Source organism: Hypoxylon trugodes, assembly GCF_022578975.1.
Source record: "Hypoxylon trugodes strain CBS 135444 unplaced genomic scaffold F4822scaffold_4, whole genome shotgun sequence".
In the NCBI taxonomy this organism is placed as follows: domain Eukaryota; kingdom Fungi; phylum Ascomycota; class Sordariomycetes; order Xylariales; family Hypoxylaceae; genus Hypoxylon; species Hypoxylon trugodes.
Genome location: NW_026250019.1, coordinates 2,443,569 through 2,461,973, shown reverse-complemented (window position 1 = coordinate 2,461,973; position 18,405 = coordinate 2,443,569). Strand labels below are relative to the sequence as shown.

The 18,405-nt window shown below is 47.9% G+C and overlaps 4 protein-coding genes across 4 annotated transcripts; 2 read left to right on the top strand and 2 right to left on the bottom strand.

The window, feature by feature from the left end:
• Positions 1–1,814: 1,814 nt before the first annotated feature.
• Positions 1,815–3,969, bottom strand: F4822DRAFT_219487 (MFS general substrate transporter). The gene is made up of 4 exons (XM_051453972.1): positions 3,493–3,969; positions 3,227–3,383; positions 3,022–3,164; positions 1,815–2,931 (listed from the first exon to the last, which is right to left on the bottom strand). Exons 1-4 carry the CDS (start codon positions 3,816–3,818, stop codon positions 1,839–1,841), a joined length of 1,719 nt encoding a protein of 572 aa, XP_051315742.1. The 5' UTR covers positions 3,819–3,969; the 3' UTR covers positions 1,815–1,838.
• A 1,350-nt stretch (positions 3,970–5,319) lies between these two features.
• F4822DRAFT_400381 (zinc-binding ribosomal protein) lies at positions 5,320–6,801 on the top strand. Its single transcript, XM_051457853.1, has 4 exons — positions 5,320–5,486; positions 5,810–5,902; positions 5,998–6,182; positions 6,236–6,801. The coding sequence occupies exons 1-4, from the start codon at positions 5,484–5,486 to the stop codon at positions 6,273–6,275; spliced, it is 321 nt and encodes a 106-aa protein (XP_051315741.1). The 5' UTR covers positions 5,320–5,483; the 3' UTR covers positions 6,276–6,801.
• On the bottom strand, positions 6,802–8,828 carry F4822DRAFT_400375 (RNA ligase/cyclic nucleotide phosphodiesterase). The gene is made up of 5 exons (XM_051457852.1): positions 8,736–8,828; positions 8,349–8,679; positions 8,033–8,176; positions 7,709–7,808; positions 6,802–7,593 (listed from the first exon to the last, which is right to left on the bottom strand). The coding sequence occupies exons 2-5, from the start codon at positions 8,466–8,468 to the stop codon at positions 6,986–6,988; spliced, it is 972 nt and encodes a 323-aa protein (XP_051315740.1). The 5' UTR covers positions 8,469–8,679; positions 8,736–8,828; the 3' UTR covers positions 6,802–6,985.
• Positions 8,829–10,372: 1,544 nt separating this feature from the next.
• Positions 10,373–18,087, top strand: F4822DRAFT_219409 (uncharacterized protein). Its single transcript, XM_051453970.1, has 2 exons — positions 10,373–11,496; positions 11,552–18,087. Exons 1-2 carry the CDS (start codon positions 10,820–10,822, stop codon positions 18,042–18,044), a joined length of 7,170 nt encoding a protein of 2,389 aa, XP_051315739.1. The 5' UTR covers positions 10,373–10,819; the 3' UTR covers positions 18,045–18,087.
• The last annotated feature ends 318 nt before the right edge of the window (positions 18,088–18,405 follow it).

Genomic DNA, 18,405 nt, shown 5'->3' with positions numbered 1-18,405 from the left:
GCTTGTCATACTTTTTAAACAGGTACGAACCACGCTTGATTTCGAATTTCAACTATAAAAATTCAAACCCAAGAAAATGGATCTGGTCCTCAATCCGACACAAAAATAGTGCAACTATACAACTTACGATCGCATCAATCGAGGAATAATAAAGTACCCAGTTTCAAGCCTCTCCAGAGATTTACGGACCCGTCAGCCTAGCATATATGACGATTTCCCAAGTTAAGCAAATGGTGGCCTATCGTAAAGAAAATTATAGATAAACATAAGTACAACTACCTAGGTACCTAGGTAATACATTCCACGCAACACGTCCCATTACTTAACACCTAACCGCTAGCTGACACACAGCCATCATTCTTTCTTTTTTTTCGCGCGCACTCTGGCACTTCATAATCTATCAAACCTTGTATTGGCATCACAGCCCCCGAGGAATTAATTATTAATTACGAATGATTCAATCGCATCGCGAGAAAATGTGCATTGGCGCTTACTGTAGGAATCTGCGACTTCGTTGGCTACAGACGTCCCGGTTATGAATCCATTATCGTCTTATCCTATCCTTCCGACACGAGAAAAACCACCTGCATACGATCCTTGGCATCAGCCCCAACCCGCGGGTAACGGGCCTGATGATCGACACCTATGACGTGGGATTGTCAAGGCGGAATACTGCCACGGCGGCCTCGCGACGGATTTACTCTTCATAACAACCCCCCGTTGACATAAATCCATCCGATGTGCACTTTTTGCAAGTGGGCGACAATAGCCGTCTCACAGATCGGTCGAACTACAGGAACAAGCCGTAGTGTCGATCGTGGAGTACTTTGCAGCACTTCCGAACCGTCCGATAGTGCTAGTGGACCGTAAAATCCGGTCCGGACCAAGATGAAACGATGGATGTACCGCATCCCGGATTTGTTTCATGCACACAGCAGGAATCGTGTGTCAAGGCACCGCCGTTGGTAACTATTCTTTTCTTTACTTAGTATCTCCTTTTTTTCTATAGTTGTAATCCAATTATATTATTTCGTATAATTCGTACAGTAGGGAAAAGCGAAATCACGTCATTAGAACATTCGACCAGTATTTGTCAAATATCCGGCACGGATTGATTATCACATCAATGGGTCAGGCATCCTAGGACGAGAGTTTGTCGAGTAAGACTTTCTAAGATTGTAATTTTACGCCTCGTTACCAAGAAAATAATGCGACCGAGTATAATGTAGTATGAAGTATCACGACTCCTGTCTCTCTCACTAGTCAAACTCTACGAGGGCTACATACGTCAACGCTGCATTTCGTTACACGATTACAGTACACCCAGGCACATGGTAATCGATTCAAAATCGCTTATGAAGCTGTCAAACTTAATGAATATTACGTGGCGTATCCGCGTACTACAACACCAAAAAATAAACTCTAGAAATTCTTTTTAAGCAATCAATCTGTCAATCTCGAATAAATGACGACCTATCGGAAGCTTCCAGAGCATCTTACTAGCGAACGGCTGGATGTCACCGCCAGATCACGCAGGGATCCGAGGATATAAGCTTTTTTTCCCTTTCTATGGACCTGTCGACATTAAAGGGATAAATGCTCCCTAGCTATGCCTGATTCATATAGATGGAATTGTGGAAATAGGGAGACGTCGTATATCTGATCAAATAGTAGAAAGAATATTATTCACGTTCCTGAGTATGAATCGGTATAATTTATTTTCAGTCACTTTAAGCTATGAACCCGTCCCAGGAATTTCATATCTAATAAACTCTATATTGTGTGAATAAGTCACCGTGTATACGTGTCCGTGCCTATGCCAAGACGAGTCGCGCGCGTCAGACCTCTTCTTTGTTCCGCGGCGTCGTCATCGTCGGCGCCTTCGGTCGAGTATTAACCGGACTGTTGTTACCACCCATGATCCCATCGTCGGTGGCGTGTAGATCGTCGCTGTTCTTCTCTGCTAGCATTTTCCTCGCAGCTAACGTTCTCCTTTTCCTACGCGCATCTACTTTCTGCCTCCACTCCTTCCCCCAAAGGATAGATGCCAATGCACATAGGGTTCCGATGACTAGGTACAAGGCGCTAATAGTCGAGAACCAACCCACGCCAATACTATCAATCGCGGGCAATACTACCGCGGTACCGACACACGCGAATAGGTACCGGATCGCGTAGTTTCCGGCGACGACTTCGGCTGATCGTCCTGGCATCACGTCCAGACAGTAAGTATTCAGCGACGGGAAGCAGAACAATTGCGCCACGCCCTGCAGAAATAAGACAACGACGGTAAGCGGTATACCACCAACATCTTTCTCAACACACCACCCATAGATAAGCACGCATCCCGGGATTATTATCCCCATAAAGGGCAGCGCGGAGTACATCCTATCCTCCGGGATCCGGACCCCGCGTTTCTTGATATACTTTTTAACGATGTAATCCGCGTACCGTCCCCCGCCAAATGTACCTAGTAAATACCCGCACCCAGGTGCAAGGTAGAATAACCCGCCCTGCATCGGCGTCGTGAGATTATACCGTGGGTTAAGCACGTACCGGATTGGCGTTAGTAGTGAGTACATGTTCCAGACTAGACAGGAACTAGCGATGCCCGTTAGGAACAAGTTCGGATACTCCCATAAGCGTAGCACGCGCCAGGGATTCACCATCTCGAGCACGACTTTGACTTTCGCGGTGCCGCTGTAGCCTACTAGGTCATCGATCTTTTTGTGGTAGATGGTCTCGGGGAGTAGGAAGTAGGAACCGACGGCCGCGGCGCCGGCGAGAGCGGTCTGGAGCCAGAATATCACGCGCCAGGATGTGTATGTCACGATGATGCCGCCGATGAAAGGGCCAAGAGCTGGCCCGATGAGGGTGGTTGATAGATACCATCCGGTGGCTGTACCACGTTCTGTCGGGCGGTATATGTCACTGGGTTTAGAGTAAGTGGTCTGCTCATAATATTCTGTATGTTATCTTGTAGTTTGTAGAGTAGGTAGGTAATAAGGGTGTACTGCTGACCCAATGACTGATGCTCCGATTAGGATAAATGAGGTGCCTTCAAACGCGGTAAGCAACCGGAAGACGAAGAAGGCTCCTAGGTTTGGCGCGAGGGCGGTGCCTATACTGCATCCCAGAAAGCCCACGGCTGTTATGAGAGTTATCTGGAGATTATACACGTGTTAGCTACTATCAATAGTGGGAAGAGTCAACAAGAGATCCTCACCAATCTTCTGCCGTATACTTGGCTTAGGGGTCCCCAAAAGATAGGCGATATGCCCATGAATAGCATGTATAATGCATTGACAAGGTTAACGATAGACCCAGTGGTCTCGTACTCGGCGGCTACCTCAGGAGTGGCTGCTAGCACGGATGTGCTAGAACTGTAGTAGAAGAGTTAACTAATACATTTATGGAGAAGGAAATGATCCTGGATCATCAAGATATGTAAAGATATGAGTCGTTCAACGATCGCATACAAAAAATACTTACATTGGAGCCAAGAAAGAGCAAAATCCTAATAGCACCACTAATACCAACTTCCGGTGTGGGGGTAACCGGTCATATACTTCGTCCGGGATGTCGATTACGGAATCTGTTTGCTCGACGGGCATATCCGGGCCCATAGAATGGTGCGTCGGGCACCGTTCGAGATCTCCGTCATCGGCATTAGGCCGTGGCGCCGGCCGGATAGATTCAGACGTGCCATCTGAGTGGCTTGAAGAGGTACTTGAACGGGCATTCGAAATCATAGGGTCCTGGGTATCATGAGTAGCCGTTTGCAAACGCTCATCTTTGGAGTCTTTGGAGTCAAGCATCACGAGAAGCTTTTCAGAATATGTCTTATGAAGATAAATAAGGTAATATAAGTGTCATTATAGGCAAATATAAATGTCTAGATTAGGAAGAGCAGTAAGCTTCAAGCCAGCACTGTCCTTTGTTACAAGAATTTTCTTGTCTGAGACCCAACGAGACACATCTAGCTATGATGCTGATTAAAAAAACGAAGAGTGAGTGAATACCCTCCATTTCAAAGTTTGCAAGGGGAGGGGAGGAGGGAGACTCCCCTTATTTAGCATTACACGGCGTACTAACCAAGCTCTACCGAGTAGTAATGGTATCAAATTGTCGGGTTCTTGAATTTTTTTCTCTTTGTTAAGATTGGTCCTCTTTTTGAGGTCTGGAGACCAGCTTCGCCGAGTATCGGTCGGGATATACGCCGAACTTGTCTCAATAAGGCATAGTGATACGATGCTAAATCGCAGTCCTGAGTGGATACCAACCGGCAGCAATGCCGATGATGAAACCCTATTGGTTCTTCTGCCGGCGTTTTCTGCATGATACTTAATCTGAAAATTTCAAGCTTTTTCTTGAGGGTCTGCAGGCTTGTCAGCAACCTGTTTGCCTCCAAGGTTCAAGATAGGAAGGTAGGTAGCCGCTAGAATAGAAATGTTCGTCGAATAGCCGACGACCTGCTTTAGTGGCGGTGAGAACCCGATCTGGGGAATAAGAATTGGTCTCGCCCTACGATAGTGCCTGAGAGGAGCGATAAGACCTATGACGATGCTTAGACTAATGGTGACTCTTATAGAGAAATCTCGATAGTATCCTTGTATCGCATCAATTCTGCCCTATTCCGGTGCTTATTCCCGCTTTCGCATCCACATACTTATCCGAACGAGGGATCGGCGTGGAAATCATATAGGCAGATGAGTTTATGATCTCCGTTGCCGCTGCGACTGTCGCTCCGAATAGAGTCATTGGGGAATAACTGACACCACAGAATAAGCGGTCATGTCGAATTGATGCCTTATCAGCTCATCATTGGAGAAAAAGACGTTTTCCCCGTATAAATTGGCACTCTTGAGGTCGTGTTAGGCGACCCACGGACAATACGAAAACGGATTTCGGAAAATGAGGCTACTTAACCGATCCTGTAATTTGATAGCAGATATTAGATATTACAGCATCCGTATGGTCACCGCATAGTAGGTAGTTGATGGCTTCTTTTATACTGAATGATTTATTGGAGTGAGTTGATTACATATTGTCACGTCATTTTGCCCGAGTGTATGGTCGTTTGTTTGTCTTTGAATTAACAATCGGTTGTTGTTGGAATTTCTTGGAAGACCAACCGATAGCCGACAGTCCAATCATGTTTTTTCCAATTGGGTACTTGATCTTTCTTTTTCCGCCCTTCTGTAAAGTGGGGTTCCGATTGGTCTAAATGCTAATTGTAGCTGAATTGAACTAGCCACAGTTATAACCGAGAAGGGTATAAACTAAGTAAGGTTACCTAATCAGCCCAGCCCACTCTTGCAAAAATCAAACCCCCTCAATGCAAAAATTAACCGTGGTTTAGCCCAAAACGCACACTTCTCATTCAACGCAAAAAAATCAATTTGACCTGAAGCTCTACGGAACCATCAACACATTCGACAACCGACACTTTTCGAGAGCGCCACCCTACAACCGCTGTCAAAATGGTATGTAAATAAGATATTCATTTAATGATTTGATACGAAAGCACCCGATTGCTATAGAGGTCGTCCTACCGCCGCTCCGAATGAAGCCATGACTTTTGCGCACCAAGATATTTTCGAGGGTATAGTTTGGCGGCAAGAAGTTCGACACGCGACGAGCAGGACGACCTTTAGCATATCGATTCTTACCACCTAAAATGCCGAGTTATATTTATATCGAGGATATCAGCGCTGTTGACATTGCTTTGCTTGACGGCGCATTTCGATTCGAGATTACATACAATTATGATCATTGCGGTGGTAGGCTAACGGTTGATATGATCTAGGTCAACATTCCCAAGACCCGTAAGACCTACTGCAAGGGCAAGGACTGCCGCAAGCACACACAACACAAGGTCACTCAGTACAAGGCTGGCAAGGTAGGTTCCCATTAAATTCCACCCGTCGACTTTTTTACGACTACGATATCGCGATTTCGTCTTCCGACCTGACCGATTTCTAACATACATATTAGGCCTCTCTATTCGCGCAAGGAAAGAGACGTTACGACCGAAAGCAATCTGGTTACGGTGGTCAGACCAAGCCTGTGTTCCACAAGAAGGCTAAGACGACGAAGAAGGTTGTGTTGCGATTAGAATGTGTTGCCTGCAAGACTAAGCTACAATTGGCGCTGAAGCGATGCAAGCACTTCGAGCTTGGGTACGTTTTAGGTATAATCTTATATGGTAGTATCCTCGCTAACGACCTTAAAGTGGTGACAAGAAGACCAAGGGTGCCGCGTTGGTGTTCTAAACGCACATTTTCTACATACTCAAGTCATTGCACACGTTCGTCATCATTCATGGAAATAGGGTGGTTCATTATGGCCGGGCATACTACACTGGCGACGGGAGTCTTGATCCTCGGTTAGGGAGCAGCATATAGGTCAATAGAACCAAATCTGCTCTTCTGCATTTGCATTTCTGCCCCTATGTGATACGTGCTAGGAGTCGGAAAAATAACGAGGGGGATATTCGGTGGCTTCATTGCCTTGAGCAATAGGGTTACTAGCTGGAAGGCGTCGTTACGATACGAAATCCCGACTCACATGATAATGCCCAATACCCGATCTTGGAACAGTCAATTGATTTCATTTTCCGTGGATATTGATTCCGCTTTTCTAGGTGGTCTTTTATTTGTTCGTGACATTGTTCTTGCTAGAATTATACGGGCCTTGATTACCTACCGTGGCTCCGCCCTCTCCCACGAAATATACGTTGCTAAGCTGGCTCTATCTAGACTCGAACGGCTTTGCTTGGCGGGAAACGTTGTATAACGACTATATTTATTTCTATATGTGGTTGAACGCTTTGCTCTAGGCTTACGTTCATGGATTATCAGAATCCTGAAGCACGATAATTTTCATATTTCGCTTGTCTACAACCTAACGCTTCAAACTATGCCCATGAATCTAGGTACTAGAAAGAAACCCCGTCTATCGCCGCAATCTCGATACCACACCTTTAGAACCCCTCACCCGTCATAACCGTCCTTCCGCCTCCATACCACAGCGTACCGACCCGAATATCTAACCCCCTCTCCTGACCGACAACCCACTCCCCAACCAATTTCGAATCGGCGTTATTCCACACCGTACTTTCCAACCACGCATTAATCTCATCAATCGCATCGACCCACCTCTGTCTCTGCTCCGGAGTAGCGTGCTCCTTATTCGTCAAATACCGACCGAGCGTAATATGCGCGCTGGGCACTATATACCGCGAGCTAACCGTGACACCGGCTTCTTTCGCCTGGTCCCACATGTCGCGGCGCAGGTGGTGATACGAGTACGTATCACCCTGTGCGAGGACCTTAACCGTGTCCGGGGCTGTTGGTGGTGGGGAAAGAGGGGGTTCACCCGCTGCGGGGAGGAAGGAGAGTGCGAAAGCGGACAGGTCGTAGGATATCATGGGCTTGGCGAGTCGGGACCGGTGTTGGTGCGTGTAGTTTGCGATTCGTGGGATTGCTGGTTTGAGCGTTTCCTTCAGGGCTTCGATTTCGTCGGCGGTGCGGGAGAAGTCGACTTCTAGGGTGGTGATGTGCATCCGGTGGAGGGGCATGAGCCAGATACCTGTGAAGTTAGTGGTATGTAAGTGGGGTGCGGAAGGATATATATTTAACGAGATTTCTCTCTTGACTTGCGATGCTATCGCCTTCGTTGTGTCAGGAGAGGAATCTCAACTTACTCGGTGCGACGGCTTGGAGCTTTTTCTGGATCACATCTGCGAGTTCCAAGATATGGATCGGAGGTCGACCCCAGAAGGTCATGCAGTACCTCGTATCTTTCTATTTGATGTCAGACAATTATTCCAACCAGCAACCCGATGTCGACGTCTAGCGAAAAGACTATGCGAGCTTGAAGCCCATAATCAAATGGATGCAAGGCCTCGGGGAGAAGGGGCATTGCGACATACTGTCGACACGTTAGCTTCGATATGAAAAAATGTGATTCCAGGGCTGAATCTTGAACTCTACTATCAAGTTCAGCCTGGAATTTCCTCGTACTGACCAAAACCAGGTTCTATCTGCGGATTCTCTAGCCGCAATAGATACGGATCAATTATCAACTCTTTGTAGTCTGGAGCTAAGAACTTCTCCCTTTGCTGTGCATTGCGCCTGAGGCGGTGCGCTGCATACAAAGCTTGGATTTTCTCCTGGTATTCTATTAGTCCCTATCTTCAGGATGCATGCATTTATAACTTTATATCCCGAATATTCCGCCCGATATGCCGCCTTTTCTACCGCCTACATACGCTCATATCCTTTGAAGCTAGGCCGACTCGAAGAATAGATATGCAGTAGAACGGAAGTAAGGGTTTACTCAACTGGTTCGTTATCACATGCTTTAATCAAAGCATTATATGGGTTCTCGCCCGGCTTCAGAACAACTCCGGAGAGATCCTCCAGCTTATTCTTTATATCGGTAGACTCGAGGACTGACGCCATATTGGGATCTGAGTATCGCAGGATGGGTTATTTTTACTAGGTAGGAACTAGATGGATTGCGATCGAGAATTTATTATTTCTGGTATGACAGCCGACAATTAGAAAGAGGAGGTGGCGCAGCTGAGTGAAGTCACAATATACGATGCGCTCCAGGAGGTTTGTAGACGCCAAGTGGGCTAGTAATAAAACATGGCGTCTGGCGGGGAAGTCACTGGGGATATCATGATTAGGCTCCTCTTCGCTCAATAGGCATCATAAAACTCGTACATTCATTCATACGATTAAAGGAACTAACCGATATACCTTTGATTTGTTATAAATAATAATTTCTAGAATGTAGTCCTTTTATTTGGAAGAAGTTGTAGGGAATAGAATTGCGATAGTAGATTAAGACGCTAGCTGACGTCTATGGCGCCGTTAGCGCCTATCTTAGCGTCCTTTTAACGACCTATTAGCGCTTCAGCTCGCTACCACGTGACAGACGCCTAACTTGACTTCACGTATCGAGTTGTTAACTCAATCGTCTTCTCTCTTCGACGTCTTTTTAACTCATGATACTCAACGTAATTGCGATATGATTTCGGGGTTTCCTTCGCCCCTTCCTAGCAACTATAATGAATCAAAGACATTTTATATACATTTCTAGATCCATTTGTCCCCCATGAAGTGATTGAATAGTCGTCGGACGAGACGCTTATTGGTCCCCCAAATGAAACTCTTAATAATACCATCCTCTTGATCCGTATTGAAGCTAACATGCTAGCTTCTAGGTCTATGAATACGGATAGGGGAAGTCCCTATCCAGGGCACTGACGCAGCTCTTGCAATCCATCTGTACTTGCCTCATCTAGGTCGAGGATGCTTTGGTGTGTTATTTTGGCGCCGATTCTCGCTTTGCCGCCTCTACTATCCTGAATTAATGGTATGGCCTAAATCGAGATGATATCTCCGACCCATTATCGTCAGTTCATGTTGGGGCTTTCCATGGCATATCTGGGTGAAGTCTGGTATATACTGGCATCGACTTTGCCATTTCGGTTCGGCTTTATGATCCCTAGAATGGATCTTTCAAGGGCACTCTTTTAACTTGGCCATCGGTACATATGTATCATGCGCCATGTGCGTGTCACAATGGACCTTCCCCTGACGGCGCTATAACTGAGTGGCCCCAACGCAATAGAATTGGCCATGAGACGCCGAATGCGGCACGTCGGTTATATGCCTTAACGTCGTGTCTAGAACGCCGCATAACGCATTATCGTGTCTTCACAACTTTGGACTCGTATCACGTCGTCGATGCCGCCTGCAAGGCTTAAAAGGATAATCTAATGGTCTACTAGTATGCTGGCGCACTCGGACAGTTGTTCATGAACTATCCTACGGGCTATCCCCTCTCATCACATGTCTTTGTGTGTGAACTCAAGATTGAAATCTGTGTGCGTTTAGTCGGTGACTCAAATGGTTATATGGGATGGGAAGCGGGTCCTGTTATTAGGGCTTTTGCTTGTTGATTATCTAAGGGTTGAGCTCGCCCTGTGAGTGCCTGTGCTTGTTTTTTTTTCCGCGGGTATTGTGGATATCAACGACTAATCGACTTACAGAGAAAGAAAGAAGTAGGTGCCCTACCGGGAGCCCTGAGAGCCCTACCTAGGTAAGGCGAGAGCTAACCCTTGCGGCTGAGGCCCTAGATAAGAAGCTACTATGCCACTGCCCTGTTACTTATCTCTGTAGTACCCACGGAAGCTTCCGCATGATGGCTGATTAGCTGGTTGTTACCCCTCGTGTTACTGTTCTGAGCGAGTTTAAAGCGATTCTGTAACAGTTATTGCCTATAAGACCCCCGCAAGCACTGGGTGATTTACTGATATTAAAGCGGTTCCTTCCACTTGCTAATCCTCGTTCATAACCTTAGCACTCGCCCTCACTGTCGATGCCTAGGCCTCCCGGAAGGTTCTTTCATTTCTTAGGGTTTGCACTGATTTTGATTTGACCTTGCCCTCTAAATTACTGCCCTTCCACACCTCTCATAATTTCTCCCCTCCAACACAAAACATCATCATTTTCATCACGCCTTTCCATCCTTCTTCAACCCCAAACCATTTTCGTTCATTCGTACTCTCATACGACATCTCCAAGCTTGCGACCCGTGTTTAATTCATCGGTTCTTCCGTTTGAAACACGTTTCGCATATTCGGCGCAGTCGTAAAAAAAATCTGTTATTTGATTCCCTTTTCATATTGCGTTTCTTCCTTCATATCGCGTCCAGACTTTGGTCTGATCACGTATACCTCCTCGTTCCTTCTACTTCATCAACCCCTCTTTCAATTATCACCTCACTGCCATCTGTGAATATGCCTCCCAAGAAGGCTGGTCCGCTACCCCAGGTAGCCTCGACCCGAGCTTTACGCAAGAGGCCCCCTTCTAGCACTGCCCCTCAGGAGTCTGAGACCGGAGAAAGTAGTCGCGCTCCTCAACCAAAGCGACAAAAGAAGAACTCCGAGACCTCCGAAGAGGATGAACCCCCGAACCCTAAGCCTGCGAGGAAGCCTAGATCTTCTGCTGCCAAGGGCACTAAGGGTAAGGGTAAAGGTAAAGCCTCAGAAAATTCACAGCCTTCTGCCGAGTCCCCCACCGAAGGTTCTCAGGGTGGCGATGATGCTGAGTCCTCTGATGAGAACCCTGATGATGACCCTAGCAATGGGCTGGACACGAGTCTGGCTCCTATTTCAAGCCCTGACGATGCCTTCTACGACATGGTAAGCAAGAAGCTGCAAATATTGGCGCGCGCCGATACTTTCTCACTCCGTGTCGCGACTATGTGCTCTGGCACCGAAGCCCCAATTGTCGCCTTGGACATGATTCGTGAGATGTTCAATCGTCACATGCCCGAGAAAGAAGCTTTTCGTTTCAACCACATCTTCAGCGCCGAGATTGAACTTTTCAAGCAGTCGTACATTGCCCGAAACTGCGAAGGCTCAATTCTGTTCAAGGATGTCCTCGACTTTGTCGACCCGAAAGACGGCAAAGCGTAAGCCTTCATAACCCCTTTCATATTGGTGACTGAACACTAACGGAGTTGTTAGACCTACCGCGATGGGTTCGATGGAAACGATTCCTGGCGACATTGACCTCCTCATTTCCGGTTGCTCTTGTGTGGATTTTTCTACGCTCAACACCCAGAAGCAGAAAGACTTCGTGACAGATGTGGTCGAAACAAAGAACAGACTCGAGAAAATTGCGGCCGATGGGTCCTACCAGGCAGATCGTGATTTCGAGATGGTCAAGGAACTGTGGGACATGACCACTGAATTCATCAAGGATCTGGGCTCCTCCGGCCAAACATTTTTTGGAATGATGCACTATGTCCGAAACTACCGTCCAAAGATTGTGATCCTCGAAAACGTTTATGGAGCTCCCTGGGCTAAGGTTAAGAATGTGTGGTTTCCATTTGTCGGATATGCCGCTAAACATATCGCTCTGGACACGAAGAACTTTTATATCCCGCAAACCAGAAAACGTGGTTACCTAATAGCACTCGACTTGAATGTATTCGGAGGCGAGTTGGCGACAATTATCCTCAATGAGTGGGAATGTCTAATGACGAAGGACCTTCCGAGAAGAGCATCTACTCCCATTAGTCTCTGGCTACTGCCTCCTGCCCATCCCCTGACGGAGCGAGCTCGTCAGGCTGATTCAGAAAAGGCACTAAATCGTTTATCCAAGGATGCTGATTGGGAGCGCAGCAAGGTCCGTCACGTACGATTCCGTAAGACTAAAGGGATTGGCAACGAGCGACCGCTCACACACTGGGGCCAGCAAGGTCAACCCTATGATCGCCTTGACCGACTTATGATCAGTTCACAGTCGAAACGAGTTCTGGACTGTATGGAAATAAACCAACTTAGGACCATGATCATTGGCAGATCAATGGTGGGGATATACCGCCGCTTCGATCTAAAGTTCAAGGATGTCGCCTTCGATCTCAGTCAGAATATAGACCGCTCCGCTGACGCGCCGTTTGGTATGGCTGGTTGTCTCACACCAAGTGGCATACCCTTTATAACGGGTCAATGCAGACTCATATCGGGATATGAGACATTGCGCCTGCAAGGTTTACCAGTCGACCGCCTTGAGTTTGCTACCGAAACCCAGGATCAACTACGAGACCTCGCAGGTAACGCAATGAGTACGACAGTAGTTGGTGCTGCCATGCTAGGTCTGTTTGGGGCCATCCAGCACGCGTCAGAATTCCGTGGACTGAAAAAGTTCTTCACAAGGGCTTTTGAAAACATCGCGAAGACCAGCATTCGGCCCATTGCAAACCCGCAACTGAAGCATGTCCCCGATTTCAGCACGGCCGCCACTTCGTCCTTGGGAAATACATCGATCATGGACCTATTCCGCAGATGCCGTCGATATTGTTTTTGCAACGGATCAGCTAAGTACAGTACCAACGACTTCTTGCAATGTACTGTATGCTCTACCATTCGTTGCCGGTGGTGCGCTAGAAACCCACCGCACAAGTTTGGTTCGGCAAAGAGACCTCCGAATTTCCTGGTCCTAAATGAAGTAGAACCTATGCTTATGCGCTATTTCCCAGGGAGGATCGTTAATCCGATCACTCCATACGGCCTATTCAAGCCAGAGAACACCCATTGCCCTGTTGGCACGCTTTTCGCCCATCATAGTGATCTCATGTGCGAGCTCCTGTCAACTACATTCTACTATCGCGGTATTCACGTCACAGAAGCTGTGACAATCCGATACGTTGGTCGAGCGGGTTTCGAACTTCGGGCTGTGATGTCGGACCATGGAATTGATTGGTACTTGTACCTTGACCCGTGGAGCGACCTTGGGGAAAGATTTGGCGCGGCCCTTGAAATAAGCCGAACAAAGAAAGGCCCGGCGTACAAGCAACTAACACAGCCCATCGCAAAGGCTACAGTCGAACAGGGCGCGCCCAGAGTTCTCCCAGATCCCGAATCATGGGTCTTCTGGTGCTTCCAGCCGCGAGAATATAATGTGCAAATTGAAGTGTCCAACAGCGCTCTAGAGATTACTGAAGTAAGCACTATCCCTGATGGCTTCGCCGGCGAGAGTATTTGGCACAGTGAGTGGGTGTGCGGGAAATACGATCATCAACCCCTTTGCGATGCACCCGAGAACAGCCTCCACGCCTGTAAAAGGAATGGGATGTTCCTCTTCAAGGACGTCGCGAAAATCGAGAAGCCTACTAAAGATGGCTATGTTATCTCTGATGAATGCCGGCCGCTAGAACCGCACGAGTATCGAGAGGTTTATATGATGTTCACGCCCAACGAGGATCTCCGTCCACGCGAAACCGAATCCACTAAGCTTGCTCGAGCGCGGACAAATGGGTATTGGTTCAAACCTGACGGTTCCGAGGCTGATGAATCCTCTTGTTATGAGAAGGTGGCCTGCCAAATTGTGGAGAGTGCCAAGGTCCCCAATTCGGAGAAGTTTACTATCTCCAAAGACGAGCCAGAACAGCATGTACTTGTGGAAGCATCCACTATGAGAGGAAGGGAATGCGACACTTTCAACGTCATGAGAAAATACAATTCCACGGATCAGAACGAATGGGCTGTTGTCGAGAAGTCTGATCTTCAACACGTTTACGACTTCATTTCCCATCTCAACGTTGTGCTCACTGGTACCGAAGGATTGGGTGTTGAGTTTGAATTGGCAGACATTGCAGATTCGATAAAACCCGTAGATGTATGGAAGGCTGGATATGACCATCGCGAGTACTGCCAGAATCAACTCCCACGCAAACGGTACATCCGAGCAAGCGAGACCAAATACATCCCTCATCATCATTCCGAGCCGATGGCTGCCTACGAACGAGACTTTAAGTCACGTACTCCGACCTTTGAAGTAAGACTTCAATGCTCAAGTGTTGACAACGGTATGCTTGCCGTAAGAGTTCGATATTTGATTAGTCCTGGCTTCCTCGGACGCAAAGCTGCGGCGTACCTTCCCCTGACTAGGCACCACTGCACCGACTTAACTGCGCATGTACAAGTCCAGCCCAATGTTGTCGTATCTGAGAATATACAGATTGATATTCGCGGATCAGACAAACATAAATTCGAGCCTTTCCGCAAGTGTTTGAAGAGCCTAGTTAAATCCGAATGTCACACCAAGCGTAAAGAACCGGGAAAGGTGAAATTAACCGACTCGCAATTGCGATCTCTCGATTGGATGCTTAAGAGAGAGAGACAGAATCAAGAATTCGTCGAGGAAGAAATTGAAGAAGAAATTCTGTCTACCCTAAAGCTTCGAGCGATTGCGCGTGCCCAACGCAAGATTTATCATCATGGCGGTATACTGGCCGATAATGTTGGTTATGGTAAAACCGTCGTTACGCTTGCGTTGGTTCTTCGTCAAATTGAATTCGACCAACAGACTATGAGCCAGCGAGAGTCCGAGAATCCGGATTGTATGGCCCTCCAGGCTACCCTCGTAATTGCACCAGATCATCTCGTCGCGCAATGGGCGAAAGAGGCCAACGAATTGTTTCTCGTTGCGAAGGGTGAAATAGTCCAAATTACGAAGTTGTCTGACCTCGAGGAGGTCAGCAGTGGGTGGCAAAAGCTTAGGAAACTCCAGAACGCTAGGCTCATCATCGTGAGCAAGAAGATCTTTCGTGATGCGTACTATATGAGGCTTGCGAAATGGGCTGGTTCGATCGATCCACCAAAGCTCGGCGCTATCGACGAAAACCCCCGGCATTATGGTTTTTCTGACTGGTATAACGATGCCGTTCCCGCACTCCAACGTCATGCGCGCAAATTAAGGCATCTAGTCGAAGGAAATTTTAGCTCTGAGGGTGTCGATGAGCTATACCGTGAGATCGAAGACCGGCGAAAGGAGCAACATGCATCTTATGAATCTCTCAAAACCGACTATGAAGATTGTAAGAAGAAGGTCGAGGATATTCAGCCAAAGCCCGTAACAACGATTTCTGCTTTCAAATCGCCGAAGGAACTAAGAGTCCCGGAGTCGGGGAACCGCTACCCACATCTTCTGGAAAACTTCTCATACTCTCGCGTGATATACGATGAGTTCTCCTATCGCGGATATCCAGTACCGGAATTCTTTGCTGGATTACACGCACATGCGAAATGGGTTTTGTCAGCGACACCTCCGACAAAGAACCTAGCGGATGTGCAATATATCGCAGACCTTCTCAACGTTCATGTCGTACGCCCCGTCTACGAACGACAAGGCATGCCCCGGATTACCGAGGGGCCTAAGTTCAAAGACATTACTAGAGCTGAAACCCTGCAAATCCGCAAGTTTATGTCCGACCAGAGCATCCGTGATAGATACGAGAAGACCAAGAACTTCCTAGAGCTCTTTGCGATATCGAACCCACTCGACTTTGAGCTTGCCGGCAACATCAAGGTCGAAGAGAAGGTTGTGGTGTGCGAGATGAGTACCAACGAGTTTAACTTGTATAAGGACATGGAACAAGACATGAAGGCCTGTGGCTTTGACGCCTATGCGTTGCCGAAGGGATCCCGCAAAATCCTCCATAGCTCTCTAGGTACCAAGGATTGGAGTAATGACGGCGGAGTACTCGCGCTTGAAGCACTCTTTTCCTGCTCTTCTTGGGGGAACTGGAATCGAAGGACCCACTCGACCGATGACCTCGTGGCTGAACGAACTAATGTTCTCGAGAACGCAAAGGCGATATTCAAGTTCAACGCCGAGAAAGCTCTCTGGCTCGCGGCACGCATCGGGGGCAGCGGCACCGAGAACAGGCCTAATGCTAAGCTTTGTAGGTTTGACGTCTGCGCATTACTCCAAGATATTTGGAAAAAGGATCTTGAAGCCTGTGGTGGAATCGATGCTTGGTCCGAGATGTGGAAGACAATTACCGGCAAAGAAATTAAGGAATATGATGACGCGTGTGAAAAATGTAAGGCCCAGAATGCCGACTTCCTTTCAACCGAGGACGAGTTCGAGGAGAACTTTCTCGAAGCTGTTGCCACCGACAGATCGACCACATGGCATGATTATTACGTGCTAGAGGAATCGGACCTTGATCAAATGGATGAACCTGAGGCAAATAGCCTCATCGAAGATCTGAAGCGTTTCCATGGGGCCAAAGTGGAGGTTTTGACTGGAACAATTAAGAACCCCAAGGAAAAACTGAGGCAGCTGGTTATTGATGAAACACGAGGTCTTGCATCGATACCGAGAGCCGAAATTATTCGAGTATTGCCTGATCCGAATTACGGAGGCCCGAACTTTCATAATCTCAAGAAGGCCGAGTATCAATCTCTGTGCAACGGCGTAGGCATCGCCTACAAGGAGGCGGACACGAAAAACGTCCTCGTCGATCGTTTGGAGCGCCACCGGGCAGGAGCGCTTGACGTCTCGGAATACTTATGGTACAATAACTTCCGAATGGAAAGACCTGGCAGGTACCCGAGATTTTCAACGACAACCAGCGCTCGAGGAGGAAACTTCACCTACACCGGAAATGACCTAAGCGATACCTCCTTAGAGCTTCGGAAAGCCTGGGACCAGGTAATCTATGCAACCAAACAGCTGCGCATTGCTGAGGCTCTTGTGTCGAGGAAGGAAGAGGGAGTTTGTGCCGGCTGCAAGCAATCCAAGCCTAGGGAAGAGCTGCATTTCGTCTGCGATTGTGGCCATTTGCTTTGCGCGAAGCATCTCGATGAAAAAACTTGTGGTGAGACCAACCACGAAGAACCCAGCTTTTGCCCGGCTGAGCTGGAACACAACACCGTTCCACTGGCGAAGATTAAAACCGCACAGCGATCCCTAGGTGGCAATTATAGACAGCCTGCTTCTTTCCCAACCACTTCTATCAGCTCCAAGTCGCAGATGATCGCCAACGTAATCAAGGGGACCCCCGAACAGGAAGGTGTAGTCTTGTTTGCTCAGTATGACAACCATATCGAAGAGCTGAAGCACACTTTGACAGCGAACAATATTAAATTCACAACTTCCGCTAACCCGCTCGAATTCACTGATACGAAGGTTCGACTTCTTAAGCTGAACTCCGACGAATCCGCTGGTTCGAATTTGCAAAGGATTGCGAACCACGTGGTTTTTTCGTGTCCCTTGTCGGAGAGGCTCCAACAGGACTGGGATGCGGTCATGAGGCAGGCGAGGGGTCGGTGCGTCCGATATGGCCAGAAGAAGACCGTCCACGTGTACCACTTTGTGACGGCGAACACTGTTGAGGTTGACGTCCTAGAACTCCGCAAACAGAGCCACATCTTAGTGCGTCCGGGAGAAGCCATTGGTCGATTTGTTCCTGCGCCGCTGGCTGATGCGCACATGGATATGCTTCAGCGTAATGGTGTCGTTCAAGATACTACTGCTTCTGATGTTACTGATGCCAACGGAGATACGGTAATGGCTGATGCTAGTACTGCTGCTGCGGCGACGACTAGCACTTCGAACGCCAACCAGGACGTGGAGGAGCGTGTCAATTCGACGCTCACACCCAGGGATATTTGGAAGGTGATGAGTGAGCAGAATTGGTTGAATACCGTAGGCATTGAGTATTAATGCGGCGGATACGTGGCCGCAATGTAAGTACGCTTATGGAGGGCGGGTGCGCATTAACCCTCCATCCCTCCCGCGCACCCGCCCCCTACGAAAGAAAAAGAGGTTTGAAGGCTAACTGGAGTAGGAATGAATAGTGATGCGTTACCGAAGGAAGAAAAATTGAGGACGAAACAATTGATTTCGGTAACCGGTTATGCGCACGTGTGGATGAGGTTCTGCGGTGATTGATGATGAGGTGGTGGATAAAGGGTGAAGGGGAGTGTTGTGGTAGTGGAGAGATGGGGAGGAAGTAATGGCCGAGAGGCGAGAGAAAAAAAAGGCGGGAGGAGGGTTGATTAACGGTTCCGATTGTTTCTACGGG

Excerpts from the sequence above, each read along its gene's own strand:
- F4822DRAFT_400381 (XM_051457853.1), top strand. Across the intron at positions 5,903-5,997 it reads CTCAGTACAAGGCTGGCAAG|GCCTCTCTATTCGCGCAAGG; the intron begins GTAGGTTCCCAT and ends CATACATATTAG. Across the intron at positions 6,183-6,235 it reads TGCAAGCACTTCGAGCTTGG|TGGTGACAAGAAGACCAAGG; the intron begins GTACGTTTTAGG and ends ACGACCTTAAAG.
- F4822DRAFT_400375 (XM_051457852.1), bottom strand. The coding sequence starts at position 8,468 with ATGGCGTCAGTCCTCGAGTCTACCGATATAAAGAATAAGCTGGAGGAT. Across the intron at positions 8,177-8,348 it reads AAGCATGTGATAACGAACCA|GAGAAAATCCAAGCTTTGTA; the intron begins GTTGAGTAAACC and ends ATAGAATACCAG. Across the intron at positions 7,809-8,032 it reads CGCAGATAGAACCTGGTTTT|AAAGATACGAGGTACTGCAT; the intron begins GGTCAGTACGAG and ends GACATCAAATAG.
- F4822DRAFT_219409 (XM_051453970.1), top strand. The coding sequence starts at position 10,820 with ATGCCTCCCAAGAAGGCTGGTCCGCTACCCCAGGTAGCCTCGACCCGA. Across the intron at positions 11,497-11,551 it reads GACCCGAAAGACGGCAAAGC|ACCTACCGCGATGGGTTCGA; the intron begins GTAAGCCTTCAT and ends CGGAGTTGTTAG.
- F4822DRAFT_219487 (XM_051453972.1), bottom strand. The coding sequence starts at position 3,818 with ATGCTTGACTCCAAAGACTCCAAAGATGAGCGTTTGCAAACGGCTACT. Across the intron at positions 3,384-3,492 it reads TGCTCTTTCTTGGCTCCAAT|TTCTAGCACATCCGTGCTAG; the intron begins GTAAGTATTTTT and ends CTTCTACTACAG. Across the intron at positions 2,932-3,021 it reads ATCGGAGCATCAGTCATTGG|TGACATATACCGCCCGACAG; the intron begins GTCAGCAGTACA and ends CTCTAAACCCAG.